Raw genomic sequence first — 21,841 nt, 5'->3', positions numbered from 1 at the left:
TTGGGTTCGTATACTGGGGATCACGGATCAGTTTGAATGCATCAAAATACTTTAAGAGATTATGTTGCCGTATGCCGAAGAGGAAATGCCACTGAAATGGGTGTTTCAACAAGACCGTGTTCCAAACACACGAGTAAGCGAGCAACATCTTGGTTCCAGACAAGGATTGAGGTAATGGAGTGGCCAGCTCAATCCCCTGACCTCAACCCCATTGAAAACTTGTGGGTTGACATTAAAAATGCAGTTTCTGAAGCAAAACCTAAAAATTCACAGGAACTGTGGAATGTAGTTTGTTCATCCTGGGCTGAAATACCTGTTTCAAGGTGCCAGAAGTTGCTTGACTCGATGCGCAGCAAAAACAATGGTTATGCAACTAAATGCTAGTTCAGTAATTTAAAGTGAAGTTGCATCTTGAAAATTTTCAACAGATAAATATTCCTTTTCTAGGTTCCTGTAAAAGAATAATGCAGACAAGATAAAAATGAGCTAAAATGCTTTGATTTGCAATTGAATGTGTAATGTTTCCACTACATTTGAAATATTGAATTAAAGCTATTAAAACATATTTGCACTTCACTCACTTTTTTAAATGCACTTAAGTTATATAAAATTAAGGACAAATAGGGTTTGAAAACAGGCTTAATTCTGCAATATTGGAACGATCTGGAAAAATTCTGATTAAGACCACAATGAGACTCAAAAGTACAGTGGTGTTCATTTATTTTTTTGTAAATCAAACATGAGAAAACAATACAAAACTGCCTGTGGTACAAGCTGTAGTGGCCATTTTCAGTATGGTGCATTCAGCTGTGAGGAGACATTCACATTCAGCTGATGGCATCTATTCCCAACAGTGCAACAGATTAAAACTCAGAGGAACAAGGCAGATTGAAAGAGGTAGCGAATATGCCCATTGTGTTCATACACATAGGAATTCTGTTCAGACCCCTGGGTTTTGTTCATCCGAAAGGGGCTGGCAAACTGCAGGTATTATTGTTCATTAATACTTTCCTAGTTCCTTTAATTAACCTGGTATGTTAGGTTAAATGTATTGGTCTTGCCGTGCATTTGCAGGTTCATTTTAGATTTGTAAATTCTGGTTTCAAACTGGATGCGCACTCTGCTGAGTTTTAATATGGGAAGACTTTCACAGTACAACCATCTTCACAAGGAATGCATATTAAGTATTCTTTGTTTTGAATGGTTTTTGAATTTGTTAATCAAAAATCAACAATGCAGCAGACCAAAAATGTCACATTCAGTTCTAGCGTCTCAATATCCACATTCAAATTCCATCAATGGACTTCTGCCTTGCTCTTTAAAGCAGTCTGAAATACAAACATTTGGCCCATTTACAGTAGATTTAGATATGATTATATTCATGGTGACAGTGCATTGAAAGTCACCAATAACACTGAATAATGATGATGCATTCAATTCACATTTATTTTATAATCTGTGTTGAGATGCATCTTTTCTGTAAAGGTAAGAGTTTTGGTGGATGAACACAGGACAATCTGTAAATCCACACAGTTTATAAATTTGTGTAAGCGCACACCCTGTCCAAACTGTACAGAACACAGATATAAATGCATATACGAAAGTCATACATACAAAAGCTCTCTCTCACACAGGCACACACACACACACACAAACACAGGGCAGGTTATAAGTGTCCGGGCATGTCTGGCTGGACGCCCTGGATCAGAAGCTGGGGGCTTGCAGGTGGGGCTTGAGTAGCAGCCTCTCCGTCTGAGACAGAAAGAGAATTTACGAAGAATTACAATGCGGTTAATTTGTTGGTGGACATTCTCCTGCTCTGAACTATGTGTGCTTATGACATACCCAAGATCCTCTGCTTCTGGTTTAGGCATTTGGTCTGAAAATTCTGTGTTTCCTGATGAATTTGGCTAGACATGGTAACTGATACTTATCTGAATGTAAGCATCACTGGTCAGCCAAGGGGCATGGTTGGGGTTTTCTTAATGCCCACCCAAGGTTCAGAGTTTTGTACCCCTCTGCAGGATGTGGCCTGCCTCATGGGACAGTCTAAAATGGAGGGCTGGGTTGGGTTTGAGGCTGGTGGATGAGCGGTACTTGACGGGATGCTGGCGGAAATCTGGGTATTGCATCAGAGGCTTTAGTCTCTGGGCAGATTAGGGAGGCAGGGCTGGTAGTGTTACAGGCGTAATGATTGGTCTCTTGCTGGGAGTCTTGAGAGCCACAAATATTCGCTTAAATTTAAGCAGATTCCTGAGTGGAATGTTTGTGCACTTTATTTTATACTCGTTTTGTGGGGCGACATGGCTCAGGCAGTAAGAGCAGTCGTCTGGCAGTTGGAGGGTTGCCGGTTTGATCCCCTGCCCGGGCTGTGTCGAAGTGTCCCTGAGCAAGACACCTAACCCCTAAATGCTCCTGACGAGCTGGTCGGTGCCTTGCATGGCAGCCAATTGCCGTTGGTGTGTGAGTGTGTGTATGAATGGGTGAATGAGAAGCATCAATTGTACAGCGCTTTGGATAAAGGCTACATATAAGTGCTACATATAGTGCTACATATAATGACATTCCCATGCAAAATCATTTGTTGACTGGATTTAAATGTTGATAAACGTAACCCCAATGAAATATTTTCCAGACAAAACATTTTGACATAAAATGTTCCACACTAGCCCAAATCATTTGGGGGGAAAAAATAGCAATTGTAGAATATTCCCAATGTAAATCCATAATCACCTTTATCCTGTGCAGGACGTTCTGCATTTTCAAGTTTTAAACTTGCCATTTTCTCAGCGGCCTGCAACAGAAAGACAAATTTACAAAACTAATTCATATATTTTAATAAACCTTATAGCAGTGAATGGAGGATATGACAAGACTAGATGGGCTGGATAGTCGTTTCATAGTCTCCTCTCACTTGTAAATTAGTCTTTTTTTCTTGTCTGGTCAGGATTACAAAGTTTACTTCGTCTTGTTGGTCTCTTGGAAAAATGGGGGGCGGGTGGTAGTTTTAAAATTCCTCACCCCTTGATGTACGGAACATTGTACTGAACCATGTTAGTTTGCCCGTAATCGCGTCAGTGCTCTGTAACTGCCACAAGCAGCGTTAGCCTCCGGACATACTTGCTGGAGTTCCAGTTTCTGAGCATTCAGCTGCTGCTGCTGTCTCTCCAGCTCCTCCTGCTGTTTCTGCAGATCCAGGCTTCTCAGCCGCAGATCCTGCTCTTCTTTGGCCAGGTGCTCCTCAAACTCCCTCAGCTCTTCCTCGTTGAAGACCTGGTTCTGTTCCAGTGTCTGATGGGACAGCAGAGGCAACGCGCATATTAAGACTAATGGGTCTCCAGCTGCGGTCTGTGAACCTCCTGTCGTAGTCCAACTCCAATTTCCACAGACATTGACAAGATAATTGACATTGATGCAACACTGCACATTCCACAGATGGAAACACTGAAAACAAGAAGCTTAAAGGGCACCATACCTCCCAACTGTCCGCCTCAAGAAATTCCTTCTTTTTTGTAGCAACCATGAACTCTTCTCTGGAGACCAGCCGATCATTGTTTGTGTCAACCTGTTAAAGACACTGCCAGTCAAAAGCACCGTTCACTTATTTCAAATGCCACTGCCCCCTAGCTACAGTATGAATGAATCGAAGAGGCCACTTCCAATTACACTCTCCGAACCAAAATAACAGTATTGCAGGGACGCCACCTCGTTCATGACGTGCTCCCTCATGCGCAGTCTCTCCTCCTCCATCTCCACCATGTCGTCTTCCGCATTGGTGGGGTCGTAGATCTTATCAAGCTGAGAGCAAACACAGCAAATTAAATAAACGTACATTTCCAAAATCACACAGGACCTGGGTAGATCGCACTACACTGATTTAACTAAAGCAATCAATATTTACAGTCTAGAAAGCGGTCTTCATTCCGATCAGACAGTGACTGACAGCACATAGAATCAAGCCTTTACCCTTCCGTTGTGAGGGAAAAGTTCTCACCTCCTTGGTGAACAGTGCCTCCAGCTCCTGTTCATCAAAGAAGCCATCTCCATTTGTGTCTGCATTAATACACAGTGTTGGCAACAGTTCAGTGAAGTGTGAAGGCTACGGTTTGTAGTGGAGTAAGTTGAACTTATTAACCCTCTCGCCTCAGTGCATTCAGCTGCCCACCCCCATTCTCCTTCCCCAGACTCACCATGCAGACTGAAAAAGGTCTTTGGGTCAAAATCTGCAGGGTCCAGGCCATCAGCCTCCTCCCAGACCTCCTTCAGTTGGTCCTGGCTGCCCTGAGAATAGCAGCAGCATATCAGGCCATGGGTCATTTAACAGGTCCATGTCCATTTTGTTTTAATTGTACAACTTTTCATTATTCCTCAACATCCAATTGTATTTGTATGCTTTTCTCATCCAAAAAAGATCCTCAGTTCTATGGGAAGGCTGAAGACTGGCCACCCTACCCTCCTACACTCGGTCAGCTGCCCCTGACGAGCACTGGCCAAGAAGTCTGACTCATGAACCTCAGGTGCATTCCACCAAACACTGCGCCACCACAGTACTCACTGGGTGGTTGATTTTAGGGTGGTCGGCATGTTTCTTCTTCATCTCCTCGTAGACTTCCTGCTCCTTCCTCCTCCTCTCCTCATCCAGCGTCTTCAGCATCTCCCTCCGCTCGTGCTCCTTCATCATCTCGTAGCGCTTGAACTCCTCGTGCCGGTCCCGGTCGAAGTTCTCCAGATCACTCGTTGCCTGGATTTCAGCAGAAGAGTCACAGAAAGCAGGAGTCTAGTGTGACAGTAGTTGCAGCATCACCCCGTGACCCAAATCAAGGCTTCTCTTATCCCATTTCCCCTGTAAGACTTAAAAGCACACTACATGGACTACACTTGGAAGTGGCAAGAGTAAGAGAATTGCACCAATGTTTCGACAACATACTATTTTATATCACATAATTAATACATGGCCAGCTATGCATTAACCCAATGAAAATAAATCACATTACATCATTGTTGATTTGGTAAACCGAGTCTCAAATTGCCAATGCGATATGTACAACCTGAGGGTGGTGCTGACAGTCAAAACCAATACCTCACTATTTCCAGTTTATACACAAAGGTCAGGCCAGAGTACACACTGACCCAAGGATGAAAGCGGTTTTCTTTAGCTTCCAATGTGAAGCCACAACGTCTGGGTGTAAGCAAAACAATGAAGGGACAAACTCATAACATTGAGCTATTCCAAGGCCAAAAATAATAAGAAAACATCCCCAACTTCCTTATACTATACAGTGGACTCCATTATTATTCACACCCTTGATAAATTACATATTATTCATATATAAATATGACAGTTTTTGACATAAGCTTTGTTTTTCAACATGCATAAAGTAGTGCACTATTAATGATTCAATGGAATCAACCAAAGACTTCAAATAAAATCAATATTTCCTCAAAAAACAGGTTCAACAATTATTGGCATCCCTGGCTTAGTTCTTTGTGCAAACACCCCTGGCAAAAATGACAGCCATTATATTTTCTTATAATTTCTGATAATGTTAGAGAACACATTTGTAGGGATTTTTGACCATTCCTCCATGCAGAACTTTTCAGAATTGTTCATATTTTTGGGATTCATTGTGAGAATGTGAGCGGATCAGAGAAACGGCTCAATGACGATGTTTCCCACTTGAATAAACGGAAACGATCAAGCATGATCACACGCATGAGCACACACACTCTGGGTGAGGTACTTACAGATGTAATGAGCCGGTCCAGGTCCTCCACCTCAAAGGTGTGTGGGTTCCTGTGGTTTAAGTACTGGAACTGTCTCAGCAGAGTCTGGTGATCCACTGCCTTGCCTGGAATACATTTAGAGTGATTGGGCTGCAGTACAAATTAAGTGGTGCACATTTCACTTAACTATTTCACCGGCCTTTGCAGACAATGATCACACTCCCGACAATCTCTGTGCTTACTCCCATTCATACCAATCACAAACCATGACACAGGCCTTAGGTTCAAAATGCCAGAAAATGGTACCTTTTTCTCACTCTTTTTTAAGAAATGTTCTGATTTAGCCTACTTTGTGGGTTTGTTGTCCAAAGCAAAAGAATGCAATTCACACAGGAGTCATAAAATTGTTGGAAAAACCATAAGGTTGTCAGAAAATGTAAATACCAATAATATCCTTAAGCATACACAAAAACTCTGAACTGTCTCAGCAGAGTCTGGTGATCCACTGCCTTGCCTGGAATACATTTAGAGTGACTGGGCTGCAGTACAAATTAAGTGGTGCACATTTCACTGAACTATTTCACCGGCCTTTGCAGACAATGATCACACTACCGACAATCTCTGTGCTTACTCCCATTCACAACAATCACAAACCATGACACAGTTCTTAGAATGGTACCTTTTTCTCACTCTTTTTTAAGAAATGTTCTGATTTAGCCTACTTTGTGGGTTTGTTGTCCAAAGCAAGAGAATGCAATTCACACAGGAGTCATAACATTGTTGGAAAAACCATAAGGTTGTCAGAAAATGTAAATACCAATAATATCCTTAAGCATACACAAAAACTCAGTAAAAGTGAATTTAAAAAAATGTAAATAAATAAATAAAATAAACAATAAAAAGTTAACTATCCCTTTATAAAGTTTTTATAAATATAAAGACAGGGGCAGCCTGTAGTGTAGTGGTTAAGTGGTACATGACTGGGACACGCAAGGTCAGTGGTTCTAATCCCGGTGTAGCCACAATAAGATCCGCACAGCCGTTGGGCCCTTGAGCAAGGCCCTTAACCCTGCATTGCTCCAGGGGAGGATTGTCTCCTGCTTAGTCTAATCAACTGTATGTCGCTCTGGATAAGAGCATCTATCAAATGCCAGTAATGTAAAAGAACATACCATTTGCTCCTTCAATTTCTTGTTTGGCTCGGATTAATACTCTCAAACGGCTAACTTCCTGCCTCTTTAGCTCATCCAGTTTGGTCCTCACATGGTGGCTGACAAAGTCCAGCTCCTTGGCCAACTTCCCTTGCTGTTTGAGACAAGGGTGTGGTGATCACTTGTGATACATGCATGGTCTGTTTATGAAAAGGAGCAACAAAGACAAGACACAAGAAGAAAACCATTCCCAGTACCTTGATGTCCTCTATGTCTGTGTTGTGAAGCTTTTCTCTGAAATGTTCGTCTTTTTCCAGAAAGTCAATCACCTCCCTGAGGTAACGGTCATAGTGCAACCCTGTGTCCTGCTACACAAACAAAACACAGCAAACTAAAGAAAATAGCACCCATGGAGTGTTCTAACCATTTTTTAATAAAAAGGCATAAAGGTAAGATGTACTTGTGCAATTCCAGCTTTAACTATTTTCATGTCTTCATTTGATAGATTATCTTTATTGCCTAACAATATAGATATATTCTGTGTAGTTACTCAGTGACCCTTAAATGTATTACTAAAATTATCATTACTTATATTTTGTGAAAATGCGAAGAGATGCCTTATCCTACAAACTTGACCGCTAACTGAACCAGTGCTTGCAACAAACATCACTCCTGCCCTATATGCTACACTAAGCCAGACAGTTTTCATAAAAGTCAAACGGGTAATGTTCAACAATTCCTTTTCTGTTGGAACGTTCACCAAGCGATGAGCATTAGCGTAATGGCTCTATTTGGTCCTTGCTGGAGACCTCTCCTTGACCTGAGCGTCTCTGCACCACAGAACTGTGGTCCGCATGCACTTTCCCTGTTCTGAACCCCAAGTCACTCACCACGTTCTGTGGAGACTCTGAAGGTTTGTCTTCGGGGGGCTTCATTTCAGTTTTGTCCAAGCTTAGGGGTACTGCGGATGAACATATTAGCTGGCTCGCCAATAATAAGTAGTGGTAGATGCTCCTACTCTGCAACATCTGGAAAATACAAAAAACAAGACGGTCGTACATGGTCGGTAAGTTAGTATAAATACAAATGACAATCTAGCAAAGCACATCAGACATCATAGGGGCGTGCCTCCAACTTTGCTAGACAAACACTCAAACACTAGGCTATATTTTTTTCCGTCTTGTGAAATTTCTGACTGGAGATTTTAACAGACGGCTCCTCCCGTATACCTTTACTCATATTAAAGAATTATATTCTAAACAAGGAAAGAAGTTTGTAACCACTAAAATACATTTTACTCATATTGGACCTTCTAGACGTGCGCTGCGGCACATCAATCATATCGTCCACAGTGATACGGTGTAATATTTCTGCAAGAAACCCCTAAACCTGGCTACGTGTGAAGCAGCCTACAGCGCTTCAGCAGATACCTAGCAGACTAAAGTCTGGACGAATTATTTCTGTCCAGCATGTTCGTAACGTAAAAATCAGCGCTCCGGTTAAGAACCAAGATAAATACTTCAAATGTAATACTGACTTACCTTATAAGAATGATCGGATAGATTGTTTCAGCTTTCCTCTGTAGCTAATGGCAGTTAGCTAGCGAAACAAGATTGTAAGCTACTGTTCTTCTAAACAGTAGTTGTTTTTTTTTAGATTCCCGATGAACCCAGCGTCCTTTTACTTAAATGCTACATTTGAAACTAGCCGTGAACCTACCCACTTTTGACCGCGATAATTGGATAGAAATGTTTTACCTTCTCAGTTTTCAAAAATTCGCGTTGGCGATCCATTGAGCAGCAATTGTGTCAGTCAAAGAATGTACTAGTCAACGTTACCTTCCCTATCAAGTTGCGTTGCAGCGAAAATACGTGGCATTTACACAGTGGTGTCAATGGGGGATGTACAGGCGTTGTTGTCGGGTTGGCATTTCAAATTATTAATAAATACTTAATGATATCCAACACTTATAAAGGGGGGCATTTGTAAGATACTTAGTTATCTCATAGTTATCTCAAAATAGTATTTTAGCTAAATACTGTGCTTGCACCAAATGTAGCTTGCCAATTAGCGCAGACATTGAAATTGTGCCATTTGTATTTAGTCGATTATGTAAAGATTTTTATTTTTCACATTTCAAAACACTGTTTTACTTTGCCAACTCTGATAAATCCATTATTCGCTTGACACATAGTCGGTGTTTGATAATCACTGCAAATATTTAGTGTTAAGTAAAGATAGGCTTAAACAAAACAGGTTTATAGCCTAGGGATGTTTTCTGAAGGAATTTCAAATTTGTGGTATGTTAACAGTAGCCTAATGTAGACATTCTGCACGTGCGCATATACCCACAAACCTTAAAAAGTTCTGCAGAAAACAAATGCACCACTGACCAAATGAAAATGTTTTATGTTTTGTACCCCATAAGTAATAATCTGAAACCTATCCGTCGTGCTTAGTCTTTAAACAAATCCCTAGGTTTAACATTTAGCCTACCAGTATTTTAATTGACAAGATCAGAATTATTTATTTATCTGTTTATTTATCTCGCTTTCCAGATGTTTTGCTTTTAAAGCGTAGGTCTAATGCAAACAAATGAGCTGACAATATCAAGAGGACCAAAGCTAGCAGTTGAGCAGTATAACCTATTGAACTGAAAATAACCATTTACATTTTGTATGTAATGTAACAAATGTTACAAGAAAACACAACAACCCTGATTCAGAAGAAACCCTGCCTGCATTTTTTCCAAGCAGCCACGGCGTGTCACTGTGTTACTGTGTTTACTGAATGGAAGGCGAGCGAAAACTGCCTCGACTTTGAAACAGGAACTGACGTTGAGTCTGAGTAGATGGATAGATACATTTTTCCGCAGCAGGAAAATGGCTTCAAAGATCGCAGAGTTTGAAAGGTGAGAATTAATTCCCATATTCACGGAAATATGTGTAAAAGTTTTAACAGCGGGTAACATATGTTTAGGAAACGCACGTTAGCTATTTGGGCCTCGTTTGATAGATGCCTGTGTCTCTTCCTTGTTTTTTTCTACTGTCGCTTGCTACCGTGTTGATGTTTTAAATTATTCAATCAAGTGTTTTTTAAAGTCGAAGCCGTATGCGCAAGAAACTGGGCAGCAAGTGCTTTGTGGAGGCCACATTAGGCTATAGCTATGCTAGCCAGGCTGTTTGCGTGGAAAACAGTCGACGTTGTGGAATTCAGAGTTTTGTAGGCTACCGTATTGGCTGGATTCTTAGCTCATAGCTAGCCAGCAATAGCTGCATTTTAGAATTTGCTTCCAGAAGTTTAGCGTTACTAACGATACAATGTATTGAAAAGTGACGTGAACTTATTTTGCATTGCTCTCGTATAGTAAAGTTATGGCAAAGTTTCACATATGTAGTTGGCTAAACCGATCAATTAAAGTAGCTAGATATTTTTTGTATTAGTAAAGAGGAAGGGGAGGGGGCCACTTCGGGTTTACATCCCAGTTTTATAGTGACCTATAAGCCTTGTGACTCATCCTGCTTTTGCCCTTTGTGTACATACCGGGATTTAGTTGCCATGCACAGCACTCTAGTATGTGAATTAAATCCCTATTTCCAGATCGCTTTGATTGTAGTGATGTTAAGGCAACGCTGTTCTCTATGGGTAAGACGCATCAATTATTAAAACTGTAATAACAGCAGGTGTCATGGAACGGTTCTAAGCGTCATTACATTACATGATGTCTTCGTTGATTTAATGGTTAGATGTTTTCATTGATTTGTGCCGTTACATATTTGTGCTGTTTATGTAGCCTCTGGTAGTAAATGGTAGTAATGGTATTGTGGCAGTTTGCTTTAGAATGTGTATCTTGGTTTGAGGAGGCATTCTGTCTCAAGCTTAATACTTGTATCTGTATAATAGCTGTCCAGTACAAAAACATGTGAATCGATTGTCTTAAGACATTAAATAATAGTTTGATTGAGATTTCAAAAACTGTTGCCTGAACTTTGCATTTACTGCACTGTTATCGTTTAAACTATGTCACTGACATAGTTCAGATGTTCTGTTAGTTTTATCTGTTGCCAGGTTGTTGTTATTTTAATTTCATGGCCATGTACGCTAGGGCTATTTCAAAGGAATGCTTGGGCTTTGTGAAATTCTTTCCTTTAATGATGCTGGCTGTCGGGTGAATGTGATGGGGGGGGGGGGGGGGGGGGGAAGAGAAGAGAAGAGACACACGATGTCACCATTGTTGATGTTACAGCAGTTATGAAAGTTAGCAGTGCACCCAGGGTTTGCTTGGCGACCATGCTAGTGCACTGCTGTACCTGCCCATACCTGACAATGGTCCCTAGCTGTTGCTTTTCGAGTAGCTTTGGAGTGAGCTATGCAGTCTGTGATGTCCCTGAATTCATTCTCCTCTTGAAGGCTATGGCCTTGCTGCTTTGCAGACTAAGCTACATTCCAGCCCTTTGAGAACAGCTTGAAATTGTGTCTATTGCTAAGTTTATGCTGGAGTGAAAGTCTTGCGAATGTGTCCACTCTTAGCACAGTGCAGGGCTGCTGTAGATGGTAAATTCTCAAAGCTTTGCCTGAATTATTTCTGAGATTATGTATCCTCTGTCAGGCTGCTTTATGAAAATGAATTATGATTATGATAATTTAACAGTCATTCAGTGCTATGGTTGTACAGTGAAGGAAGAAAATCATTGAGAATCACATGCTATGTTTACCTTGATATAGCAGTCTGGCTGTTTGTGTTTGGGGCCTTTACTGAACACAAGGCCTCTTGTGCAGTCTATTTACATCTGTAAAGGTGTCTGATGTTCCTGTGGAAATAATAATTCCCAGAGGGCAGACTATGGTTATAAACAAGGCCTTTTCTGTCCTTCCCAAAACGAACTGGATACTCTTGATTACGGGCTCCTTGCTTTTGAAACACTGTTTTGTGTGAATTACAAAGTATTAGCCTACAGTTTGTATGGTTATCCTTTTTAATTTGGGTATTTTTTCAAAGTAGCAGGAAGCCTGGCCAACAAGGTTCTTCAATCAGGCATGTCATTAGAAAGCGCAAATGGCACGCAAGTAAATCCTTAAACCCTAACAATAAGGATTTAGTTATTCATTTGCACCTTCCAGACAAGACACTTTTGTACTTTGATCAGCTGGTCAGTAGCTTGTTTATCTCTTTGACGTGTGCAGAAATTGTTGGTAGAGAGGCATAAAAGATATGTTGGGGCACAGTTTCCTGAACTATTGAAGCAGTAGCACAACGACCCGATACTGTTAATTCTCCTCTGATTCATTCATTCACGAGGAGGTAGTAGTATGTGGGCTATGTATTTAAGCAAGTGCTCATTTTTTGCTCCTTTAAATCCAGGGCCCCTCGTTAAATAAGTTTCTGTTTGTTTAAATGACTTGTGCTGTTGTGCCCTCCATTTTACTGAAGTTCTGTCATGCAGTGCTGTGGTATTAAACTCCTTTTTAGGGCTTTCAAAACATGGCAGCTACTTGGGTCAAGACCCTTTGTGCTATGGTTCCAAGCTGAAGTGGGTGCCACTGTTCTTCATAGCTCCCAAAAATATCTGTTCAAGTATAGAATGCTGGTTGGTACTGAAATATTCAATGACAATAAATAGGAAAGTTGGCTCTTTTTTCCAATTGTGTTTAAGAAAGTGTAGTTGTTTATTTTGGGGTTGGTGGTAGGTTTCCATAGCTGGCACGCTTTGTTGAGAATTACCTCTGCAGAATGTATGTATGAAAGAAGAGAATAGTAATGTATCACATAATACGATACGTTTCTGTTTTACTCTTCCATGCTCATGCATAAAAAAGCTTGTCCTAATTTTATTTTGTAGTCGTTTGTGCGTCAAATTTTACTCGCTGTTAAATCGAATGCATTATTTGCACATGAAACGTTGACGAAATTCATAGCAGATGCACAGAAGTCACAGTTGTTCTTCTGCTGGGAAATGTGTGACAGCGATTGAACTGCTGTTGCCACAGCTGGATTCCGTTTTAGCTTTAGTTTTTTTTGTTGTTTTTTTAGCCTTTGGTCAGCTGATAAGACCAGGAACATAAGTGTCGCGAGTCATGCATGAGCTCCGCTTTTGAGTCCCGGTTGCTTCAGTAACATTGAGTTCTTCCCGGACTGGCGGAAAGGCTGAGGTCCGGCGCTCCAGTTTTACGGAGGAAGGAAGGGGCCTTACTGGGCGCCTCCGGGAACTCCGGCCTCGTGCTGTGATACGCCTTCTCTCCCCGGCACAGCCGCCAGGCGTAGATGGCGCCTTCTGTGTGCCGGCTGAGTGTGAACTCCAGAGCCTGGCTGCGACACTGGTCCACACAATGAGAATTCCCCGCCTGTGAGCAGCTGCGGTAGCTGCAGTGAAATTACTGCTGTGCGCTGTTAAGCCCGTGGCTCCCGGCTCCCTTCATAGCAACCAAAATGCCGGTTTAACACAGCAGCCCTCTCACGCGCAGACAGCCGCTTTTCATTCTGTGTGTAGTTGAACGAGACCGCTGTCACATTATGTGGAAACATTTCTCGGCCTAAATGTGTTTTCAGCTTGGTTCAAATTGGGCATCTTTTCCCTGTGCCAGCGTATAACCGCTAAAGGCAATAAAACTAATACAGCCTATGAAACAACATAACAACATATTTTCCGTCCTATTTCCCCTGTTTTCTTTGTTTGGCATCTTTGTGATAGTGTCTCTGTACCACTCTTTATACAGATAAAAGTTTTGTACAGGGACTACAACCTGTTTCAGGGGTCCAAGTGTTCATCCAAAGTGTGGATGGTGCCCTGTACTATCAGTATTTCAGTAACCTATCGCCATAACTGCAATGAGACTAAACTTCCTCCCCCTCCCATCACCCAGTACATTTTAGCACCTGAAAGCAATTTAGTGTTAACTTCCATAAGGAAATAGCTGTTCCTTTTAAAGTTATAATAGCTAATGTTTTAGCAGTGCATGTGGCTAATATTTACCCACACAGTTTGCTGTGCTTTGTTTTTGGTCACGTTTATTTTTATTGTTTTAGTTTGTTTTAATTATCCATGTTGTTGCTCTCATTTTCTTAGGTGCAATAGCTACTTGATTACAGCCAATAAGAGCTAGATTACCATCTCTACTGAATGAAATTAAAAATGTAAAGGCATTCTTTACATGCTTGTTGGACCAAACCTGTAGGCGTGCATAAATGGGAGGCCAAATTGAACTGACTGAAAGAGAGGGCAAGTTCTAAATCTATAGGTTTGTTGACCTACTTTCTCCATGCAAGCAGGGCTCTCATCTGTACTGTATCAGTTTTAACCTACTTGAACAGTAAAATATGTTGTCATGGAGGTTCATATTTCTGTCCACCATTGTTGAGTAGTCTGGATTGCACTGGCTCTGAGTTAATCTATTTTGTTGTTACTTATTCTGGCAGACGTTCAGACTGATTCCACTCAGGAACCTACTGATACCAACACTGGACCCTTGCCCTTGAATACATGGCCCCTGCTAGTTGACGCCATGGCCCAGATATCCAGTGGGAATGGGTTCAGTCAGGATGTGTCGCCCTCTCCAGGGGCGGGGCGGCCGAAGGGGGCGGTGGGGAGGGAGGAGGCCCTGCGCATGGAGACTGAAGCTCTGGCCAAACTGCAGAGGGAGAAGAGGCACACGCTTCCTGCATCCATACCTTCATCATCCGGGTCTTCATCCTCATCCACTACCAAGCCCCTGTCTGGTGCCCCCCGAGGTGCGGCCTCTGCCAGCAGGCCCGAAAGAGACCTCATTGTCTTCCCCGAGTCAGAGGCCAAGAAGAGGGCAGAGCAGGACCAGTTCCGGGGCATAGACGTGGAGAAGCTGACCAATGAGGAGCTGGAGAAACTCCTGCTGGACGATAGCTTTGGGGTGCAGAGCAAAGTGTCCAGACCTTCCTCCCTGCTGGGGTGCAACCTGAGTGCTTCCTACCCTGGCGGCCAGGTGTTCAACCCCTCCCCGTTCCCCGGGGGCAGAGGGCCCTGGCCCCCTTCAAGCACTGCTCTGCGAACCCCCACCCCGACCCGCCAGCAGACCCCAGTCTTCCCCTCCGCACCCTTCCCCAAGCCGCCGTGCCCCTTCCAGAACGGCCTCACTGCCAGCCTGCCGCAGTTCCGCGCTCCGGACAGTCTCTTCCTCGGCCTGCCTGCCCCGTCTCCGTACATGGCCTTCCCACCCATGCAGGCCTCCTCCCCCATGGTCTTCCAGCCGCCCCCCGCCGTGAACCCAGAGATGGCCAAGCTCTTCGACAAGATCGCCAGCACGTCAGAGTACCTGAAGAACGGGAGGTCTGCCAGCACCGACCTGGAGTCGGTCAGCGTCAAATCCCTGTCCCCCAAGCCCCCGGCCCCCGAGGCCCCCAGCATCAGCCGTTTTGAGTGGCTGGACCTGGACCCCCTCAGCAAGCGCAAGGCCGAGAGTGAGGACACCTTGGACGGCTCTGTGACGGCTAAAGCCGGGTCAGCAGGGGACCCGTGGGATGCTGTTCTGCTGGATGAGAGTGAGGGTGCCGCCGGTGCCAGCCCCCCCGCTGAGGGGAGGACCCAGCGCCCAGCCAACACCCAACTGCGTAGGGCGTCGACAGGGACCGCTGTGACGAGGAGCCACTCCCTGAACATCCCAGCCGCGTCCTCCCCGCTCAGCCAAAACCGTCAGGTACGCTTCCACTTCATGCTGTCTCTCTGCGCACATCGTTTGACCCTGCTAGTGTTTGTTTGGGTTCATGTTGCCCTTTCATGTACAACTTTCTGCTATCTTTTTGGAGTTGACCGTTTTAGGTTCCTTCGTGTGGGCAATGCTCTGACTTATACTCAGTGGCTCTGGGTGAACTATTGCTACCAGCACTGAACTAGTTCTCTTCCTGGCTCCAAATAAAGAATCCCTACAGGTGCACCGCATAAACTCTTCCCTTATGTACCATAATTCCTGTTCTTATGGCTGGTGTACTGTTTTTTTAACTGTCAGCCACCATCCTTGAACATCCTTGAAGTATTTAAATTTGGGAATTAAATTAAGAACAAGAATGAAATTTGAAGATGTGAAGAGGTAGTCTAAAGCATTTTTGTTGTTGTTCAAGCATTTGCTTAAGAAGCTTCATGTCCATATTTCATTTAATACCCCCTCACACTGAGCCTCAGTCAGAATTCTGTATGGGTTGAGGTTGAAAGGGGTTATACTGGGCAGCATTCATTTTCATGGATATTAAGGTTATTCTGGTATTTTAAGACGTTGGCAGAGTTTTTGTATACGTAGCTTCAGCCAATGTTCTGCAACACTTGTAATATAGCCTGCTGTGCACTTCTATGGCTCCTACATTTTGGGCGAGTGGGACCTTGAAATTTCTTGAAAAGTGTTTGAATGGACTGCATAGCAATGCCTGAAATTTCCTTCCACTCAAGGGTACCAATTACTCACCATTTACCTACAAACTAGATAGTATCTAGCTCTGTATCAGGACTGGTCATGGTTTGTATCAGTACATGGAGGCTTTGTCCCAGGGGTTGATCAGCCCTGATCCTGGTGCACTGTTTCTCTTTCCATTAAAACCAGGCACCAATTCAAACTCAAAAAAATGGTTTAAATAATCAAATAGCACTAAGCAAGAAGTTAAACCAGGCCCTCCAGGATAAAGGTTGAGAAATGCTCAAGCAGGCCATTTCATCATGCACTTCAAATAGATTGTTGCTTCCTCTGGCAGACGGGGGGGGCGGGGTGTATCATGAAAACAAATGGTACCAGGGACCTGGCACTGGGCCACATGCACACACAAAGGCAGCCCAACGACATCCCTCTGTTCATGTGAACTTCTACTGAACAATGTGCAACACAGACAGCAGAACAACAACTACCGCAATCCAGGGCCATTCTTATCTTACCTATGTTATCATGTGTTATGTTATGTTATGTTATGTTATGTTATGTTATGTTATGTCCCATTGTAAGAGGTGCCTGATAATGCTTCTTCACTGGGCTTGGTGTTATCTCAGTATTTGGGGCTACATATTTCTGCCTCTGTGTCACAAGTTTCCCAACTCTCAGAGAATAAGGGTGTTTTTCTACAGAAGGCTTGCTTCCTGTTATATTGTTCTGCTCTTTGAAAAGACTTCTCTTTTGTGTCTTATCAAATCACTATTATCAGAAAAACTAGGTACTAAAATACTTCCTTTTAAGAAAGTGTATGAGGTGTTTTTCATACATATTTAAAACACAAAACACAATTGTGAAATTATAGTCAGCAATATTTATATTGATCAGTCGTGCAGTGTACAGTGCAGACTTATCCAGGAGTAGAACAGATGTGGACCCTCCCAGACATGAGGAACTCCACAACTCACTTGATATTTGAGATTGAATGCTGCATTGAGAATGTCATGCTGTGTAGCTTGAAGCACCCAGCCTGTATTTAACTTGTGCTGGGCTGTGTTGCCATGGAACCACATTAGGTGGATTTCTGTGTGCGTTCATGCAGGCATTTGTGCGTATAGAGTAGGTATAGTTTACCTACACGTAACACTGCTGAATAGACCATGTTAGTCTAGGAACATTGTTTAATCTGTTCATCTCTCCTGATGGGCACATACGCCATTCATTATTTATGTTACTTTGAGGATTAAGAGGTCACTTGCTGTATATTGCAGCATTGCATATACTGTCCTCTTACACCAGTGATCAAATCAAATGCAGCCAGACACATCAGCCGGTTATCCTACCCCTTAACAGCTATGTGCCGCAGTAGTGTTCATGTCACCTATGTTGGATGATTTCCATTGTCCAAAATCTGCATCCCAGACCAGGAGGCCATCACTTATCAGAATAGAGAGTGATCTAAGCTAACAGAATAGCCCAGTGATGGGTAGTTTATATGACATGCAGAAAAGCCTGGAGGAGAAGCTGTTGTGGGGCTGCTGTTTAGCTCTATTCTAATGCATAGCTGGGCCTCTCTCTTATTGGATATTGACTGTGCACAGCACCACTGGCTATATCATCACCCGTGTACGTTACGTGGCATTTAGCAGACGGTCTTATCCAGAGCGACGTACAACAAAGTGCAAATCAAACACAAGAACAAGTGCCAAGAGGACCTGAGAGGACAGTACAGTTCCGAGTCCTAGTGTAAACATACAGAAATTCAGAACCCTTGAAGAGTACAATCAACTTTCAAACTAGCATACCACTGTTGGCAGCTGGAATACAACAATATCCATCCATCCATCCATCCATTATCTGAACCCGCTTATCCTGATCAGGGTCGCAGGGGGGCTGGAGCCTATCCCAGCATACATTGGGCGAAAGGCAGGAATACACCCTGGACAAGTCGCCAGTCTATCGCAGGGCACACACACCATTCACTCACACACTCATACCTACGGGCAATTTAGACTCTCCAATCAGCCTAACGTGCATGTCTTTGGACTGTGGGAGGAAACCGGAGTACCCGGAGGAAACCCACGCAGACACGGGGAGAACATGTTTGTTTGTTTCTTTGTTGTATGTTTGTTTCTTTGTTCTCAAAAATAAAAAAAAGAATAAAAAATAAATAAATAAATAAAAGGGCCCTTGTCCTTATCTTTGTTGTACAGGTAGCAGTTGAAATTGTACTTCCCTCTAGGGTCTTTCAGCGAACTTATCCCTGGTTATGGGTATGCACTTTGTTGTACGTCGCTCTGGATAAGAGCGTCTGCCAAATGCCAATAATGTAATGTAATGTAAATGCAAACTCCACACAGAGAGGCCCCGGCCGACGGGGATTCGTACCCAGGACCTCCTTGCTGTGAGGCGGCAGTGCTACCCACTGCACCATCCGTGCCGCCATACAACAATATAACAGCCAATAAAAACAACAATACCTATACAAGTAACGATATCTATACATAAGTGCCATTACAGTGTAGCGCACCACTGCCTATATCAACGCCATGCAGGGCACCACTGGGTATATCATCACCCGTGTAGAGCACCACTGGCTATATCATCGCCCGTGCAGAGCTCCAGTGGCTAGCCTATGTCCTCAGCCATGCAGAGCACCAGTGGCTATATCATCACCCGTGCAGAGCACCACTGGTTATATCATCAGCCATGCAGAGCACCAGTGGCTATATCATCACCCGTGCAGAGCACCACTGGTTATATCATCGGCCGTGGCTTGGAGGGTTTCTACCGAGCACGATTACAGCAGTGACCCTACTGGTTGATGGGCAGCCCAGGTCCCCCTGTTGAGATGTACATGAAAGGTCTTGCTGTAGTTCTTGTCAGTGTGGCTGGTAAAATGCTGTGATGTTCAGCAGCAGGGGAGTTGCTTGAGAGCACAAACGTCTCTGTGCCGTTACATGGTGCTTGCAGCTCATATGGTTGCAGTAGTGGTAGTTGCCGCTCATATGTCTGTTACAATATTTTCCAAAATGGGGGAGAAAGGGGAAAATAAAAAAATTAAATAAATCTAGAACACTGATTAATTTCATATTTGGTATTGGGAGGCAGTAATATATGAATGTGAAATTAATTGAAAAGCATAACCAAATGCTGCCTCGTTAAGAGTAAAAAAACCAAAAATATGGGCCCCCCCATGAAAGATTTTGCAGCTGTTTAATTGTATAATTAAGGCTCATCTAAATATAGGCTATCCAGATGGCTGTTGTTCGTGGTTCAGCAGCCTTGCTGGGCAGACGTTCAGCAGCTGTGTACAGATGAAAGCCGGTGTTAAGCCTTCTGAATCGACAGCTCTTCCCATTTGTCCTTGTTCAGTCTGAAGTGACTGGAAGGATCACAGCAGCCTTGGTGTGGATGGTAAGGTGACGAGCCTTGGTTAGGTTGCAGTGCAACAGAAAAGGCAGATGCCTCTCGACGTGATATGACCTGTTTTATCAGCTGATCTTTCCATCAACGTTTGCTGGTGTTGCATACTGTACATGTCCTTCAACCACTTCAGAATGAGAAATTCTGAAACGGGAAGTCCTGCTGCTACTCAGACAACAATGAACTTCATTTAAATCCTCAACAAATGGGTTTGTTGAAAAATAGTATATTGGTTCTCATTTTTTTAAATTATGATTGTATTCAAATGAATGAAAGAGGTACTTAATGTGCTTTTTGTGCCTTTTTGTGTTTTATGGTAATTGTAAAATGAGAGAACCTACAAATGGAAATGCCCTGTGGAAGGAGACGGTCTGGAATAGATGGCTGCATAGATAGATTCACGTTTGCATCCTGCCCCAGCCACCTCTCCATAGACGCTGGTTGCCCACTCCTCCCCAAGCTCCAACTCCCCACTTCTGTTCTGTAATAAAAACGCTCTGTCTTACCGTATCTCTGGCCATAAGTCATTACACTACTTCACTCTGACCTGGCCCCTAATAGGTTTATTATTTCACTTCTTTCACTTTGTTTTTGTAAAATTGTGCCCACGCACATTGCTCATCTGAATTCTCTCCCCAGAACATTAATTCAACTGTGTGATAGGCAGGTGCTCTTGGGGATCAGAATTTTTAAATGCTTTTTGGAAGATTGCAAATTGTCTGTGATATCTAACCTAGAGCATATCTATCATGGCAGATCTGTATTTCTCCAAAAGCATGGTGCTTGTGCACAAGGTTTTTATATGGGATGACAGGCATTATAGAGAAGTACTGTAGGCCTAAGTACCCAAACCTCCCTCTTGGCAAATCTGCAAATATGCAGTCTAACAGCAGTAGCTGTTTGACTGTCTGGCTGATGTTATCACAGGAATTAGTTTAGTTTATTTTCAACGGTTTTGTTTAGAATAGCCACAAGATTATACTTCCCCACTCCACACTCAGGGCTGGCTTCACAGATACAGATTCAATTTAGTCCTGGACTAATTGTATGGATAATATCCATTTCAAAATTGAATTTGGCTTCATTTGTGTCTGTGAAACTGGTCCTCAGGGTTTTAATCTATGCGCACCCTTTTTATGTCAATTACAGTATTTATTCATTCTTGTTTTGGGGATTACATCTGTTTTGTACTGTTCAGGATGGTAATTATTGAGGGGGACAGCCCCTGTGCAGTTGTATGTGGTCATAGCCAGTGTTCTTTGAAATTACCTACTCAGACATTTTCTGATTGGCATGAATGTGCATTTTTTCTCGGAACACTGGTTCATTTCCTCTTATCAGGAGGCATTAACAGATTGGCTACTGAACATCATGTGGTCTCTGTGCTGATGTCAGTAGAAAATGAGCTTTTTTTCTTGTTGATTTATAACCCCATAACCACTCCGTCTATGGTGAACACAATACCTTTTCTTAAAATGCGGTTTGTCTCCTTTTCAGGACACAAAGGGAAATGGGAAATTGTCAGCAAAGTACAGCTTCCTTCAAGAGATGGAAGCCCAGAACGAGGAGGTGGTAGCCTTTTGTGAGGACATTGCAGCGTAAGCTTTGCGTCGGCATGGAAACAAAAACCATGACTATCTGGATCCCATTCTCCATCTGTTCCATAATTGTCATAACTAAGGGTTATAGGCCTATGCTTTTCCAGCGGTTTCAGTGAAATGCAACCTCCATAGAACCAACTTTAAAATGTCAATTCAGGTGTAAAGCTTGCTTAAGAAAAACGGTCAGATCAGAGTTCACATTTTAGAATTAGGATTATGAGCAAGTTCAATGACTCAATGAATGTCAAAGTGACAACTGTACCCCAGGATTTTTCTGAGAGTCCAGCCAGTGTACCATGTATGTGTGTCTGTGGCCTTTAAATAGATTCACACAGCTGGCCGACGGTCCACTCATAAGGCACAAAGTCAATCAGCAACAGCTGCTCATGAATGCTTCTCTCTGCCCTCTTAATGGTACCGCAATTCTGTGGCAACTGTGTGTCCTTTGCTGCAAGGGTAATTGTGTGGGTGGGTATTTGGCAGGGTGATTAACTTTGCATCAATCCCAGTCATTAGGGATTAGTAGCCTCCTGATTTCCCAGAAAAGCGTCTGCCAAATGACTA

General features: G+C 43.0%; 2 protein-coding genes across 3 annotated transcripts in view; one reads left to right on the top strand and one right to left on the bottom strand.

The window, feature by feature from the left end:
• Positions 1 to 703: 703 nt before the first annotated feature.
• Positions 704 to 8,766, bottom strand: LOC133130714 (nucleobindin-2-like). 2 transcript variants are annotated; one of them, XM_061245499.1, is made up of 13 exons: positions 8,633 to 8,766; positions 7,766 to 7,903; positions 7,133 to 7,243; positions 6,897 to 7,029; positions 5,746 to 5,849; positions 4,556 to 4,741; positions 4,191 to 4,281; positions 3,995 to 4,053; positions 3,706 to 3,798; positions 3,476 to 3,565; positions 3,121 to 3,291; positions 2,734 to 2,794; positions 704 to 1,752 (listed from the first exon to the last, which is right to left on the bottom strand). In XM_061245499.1, the coding sequence occupies exons 1-13, from the start codon at positions 8,666 to 8,668 to the stop codon at positions 1,667 to 1,669; spliced, it is 1,359 nt and encodes a 452-aa protein (XP_061101483.1). In that variant the 5' UTR covers positions 8,669 to 8,766; the 3' UTR covers positions 704 to 1,666. The 2 variants fall into 2 exon arrangements, with proteins under 2 accessions (XP_061101483.1, XP_061101484.1); XM_061245500.1 differs by lacking the exon at positions 8,633 to 8,766 and adding an exon at positions 8,417 to 8,618.
• Positions 8,767 to 9,666: 900 nt separating this feature from the next.
• Positions 9,667 to 21,841, top strand: part of pik3c2a (phosphatidylinositol-4-phosphate 3-kinase, catalytic subunit type 2 alpha) — a 38,149-nt gene continuing 25,974 nt past the window's right edge. Inside the window, exons 1-3 of the mRNA XM_061244637.1 lie at positions 9,667 to 9,786; positions 14,290 to 15,539; positions 21,174 to 21,274. Of these exons, the coding sequence (XP_061100621.1) occupies positions 14,376 to 15,539; positions 21,174 to 21,274 (1,265 nt within the window). The 5' untranslated portion in view covers positions 9,667 to 9,786; positions 14,290 to 14,375. The remainder of the gene's footprint in view (positions 9,787 to 14,289; positions 15,540 to 21,173; positions 21,275 to 21,841) is intronic.

This window comes from Conger conger, chromosome 6, assembly GCF_963514075.1.
Source record: "Conger conger chromosome 6, fConCon1.1, whole genome shotgun sequence".
NCBI lineage: Eukaryota > Metazoa > Chordata > Actinopteri > Anguilliformes > Congridae > Conger > Conger conger.
The sequence above is the reverse complement of the archived record's forward strand: the minus strand, read 5'-3'. Positions and strand labels throughout refer to the sequence as shown.

Excerpts from the sequence above, each read along its gene's own strand:
- LOC133130714 (XM_061245499.1), bottom strand. The coding sequence starts at position 8,668 with ATGGATCGCCAACGCGAATTTTTGAAAACTGAGAAG. Across the intron at positions 4,282-4,555 it reads ACCCTAAAATCAACCACCCA|GGCAGCCAGGACCAACTGAA; the intron begins GTGAGTACTGTG and ends TGCTATTCTCAG. Across the intron at positions 4,054-4,190 it reads GACCTTTTTCAGTCTGCATG|ACACAAATGGAGATGGCTTC; the intron begins GTGAGTCTGGGG and ends GTATTAATGCAG.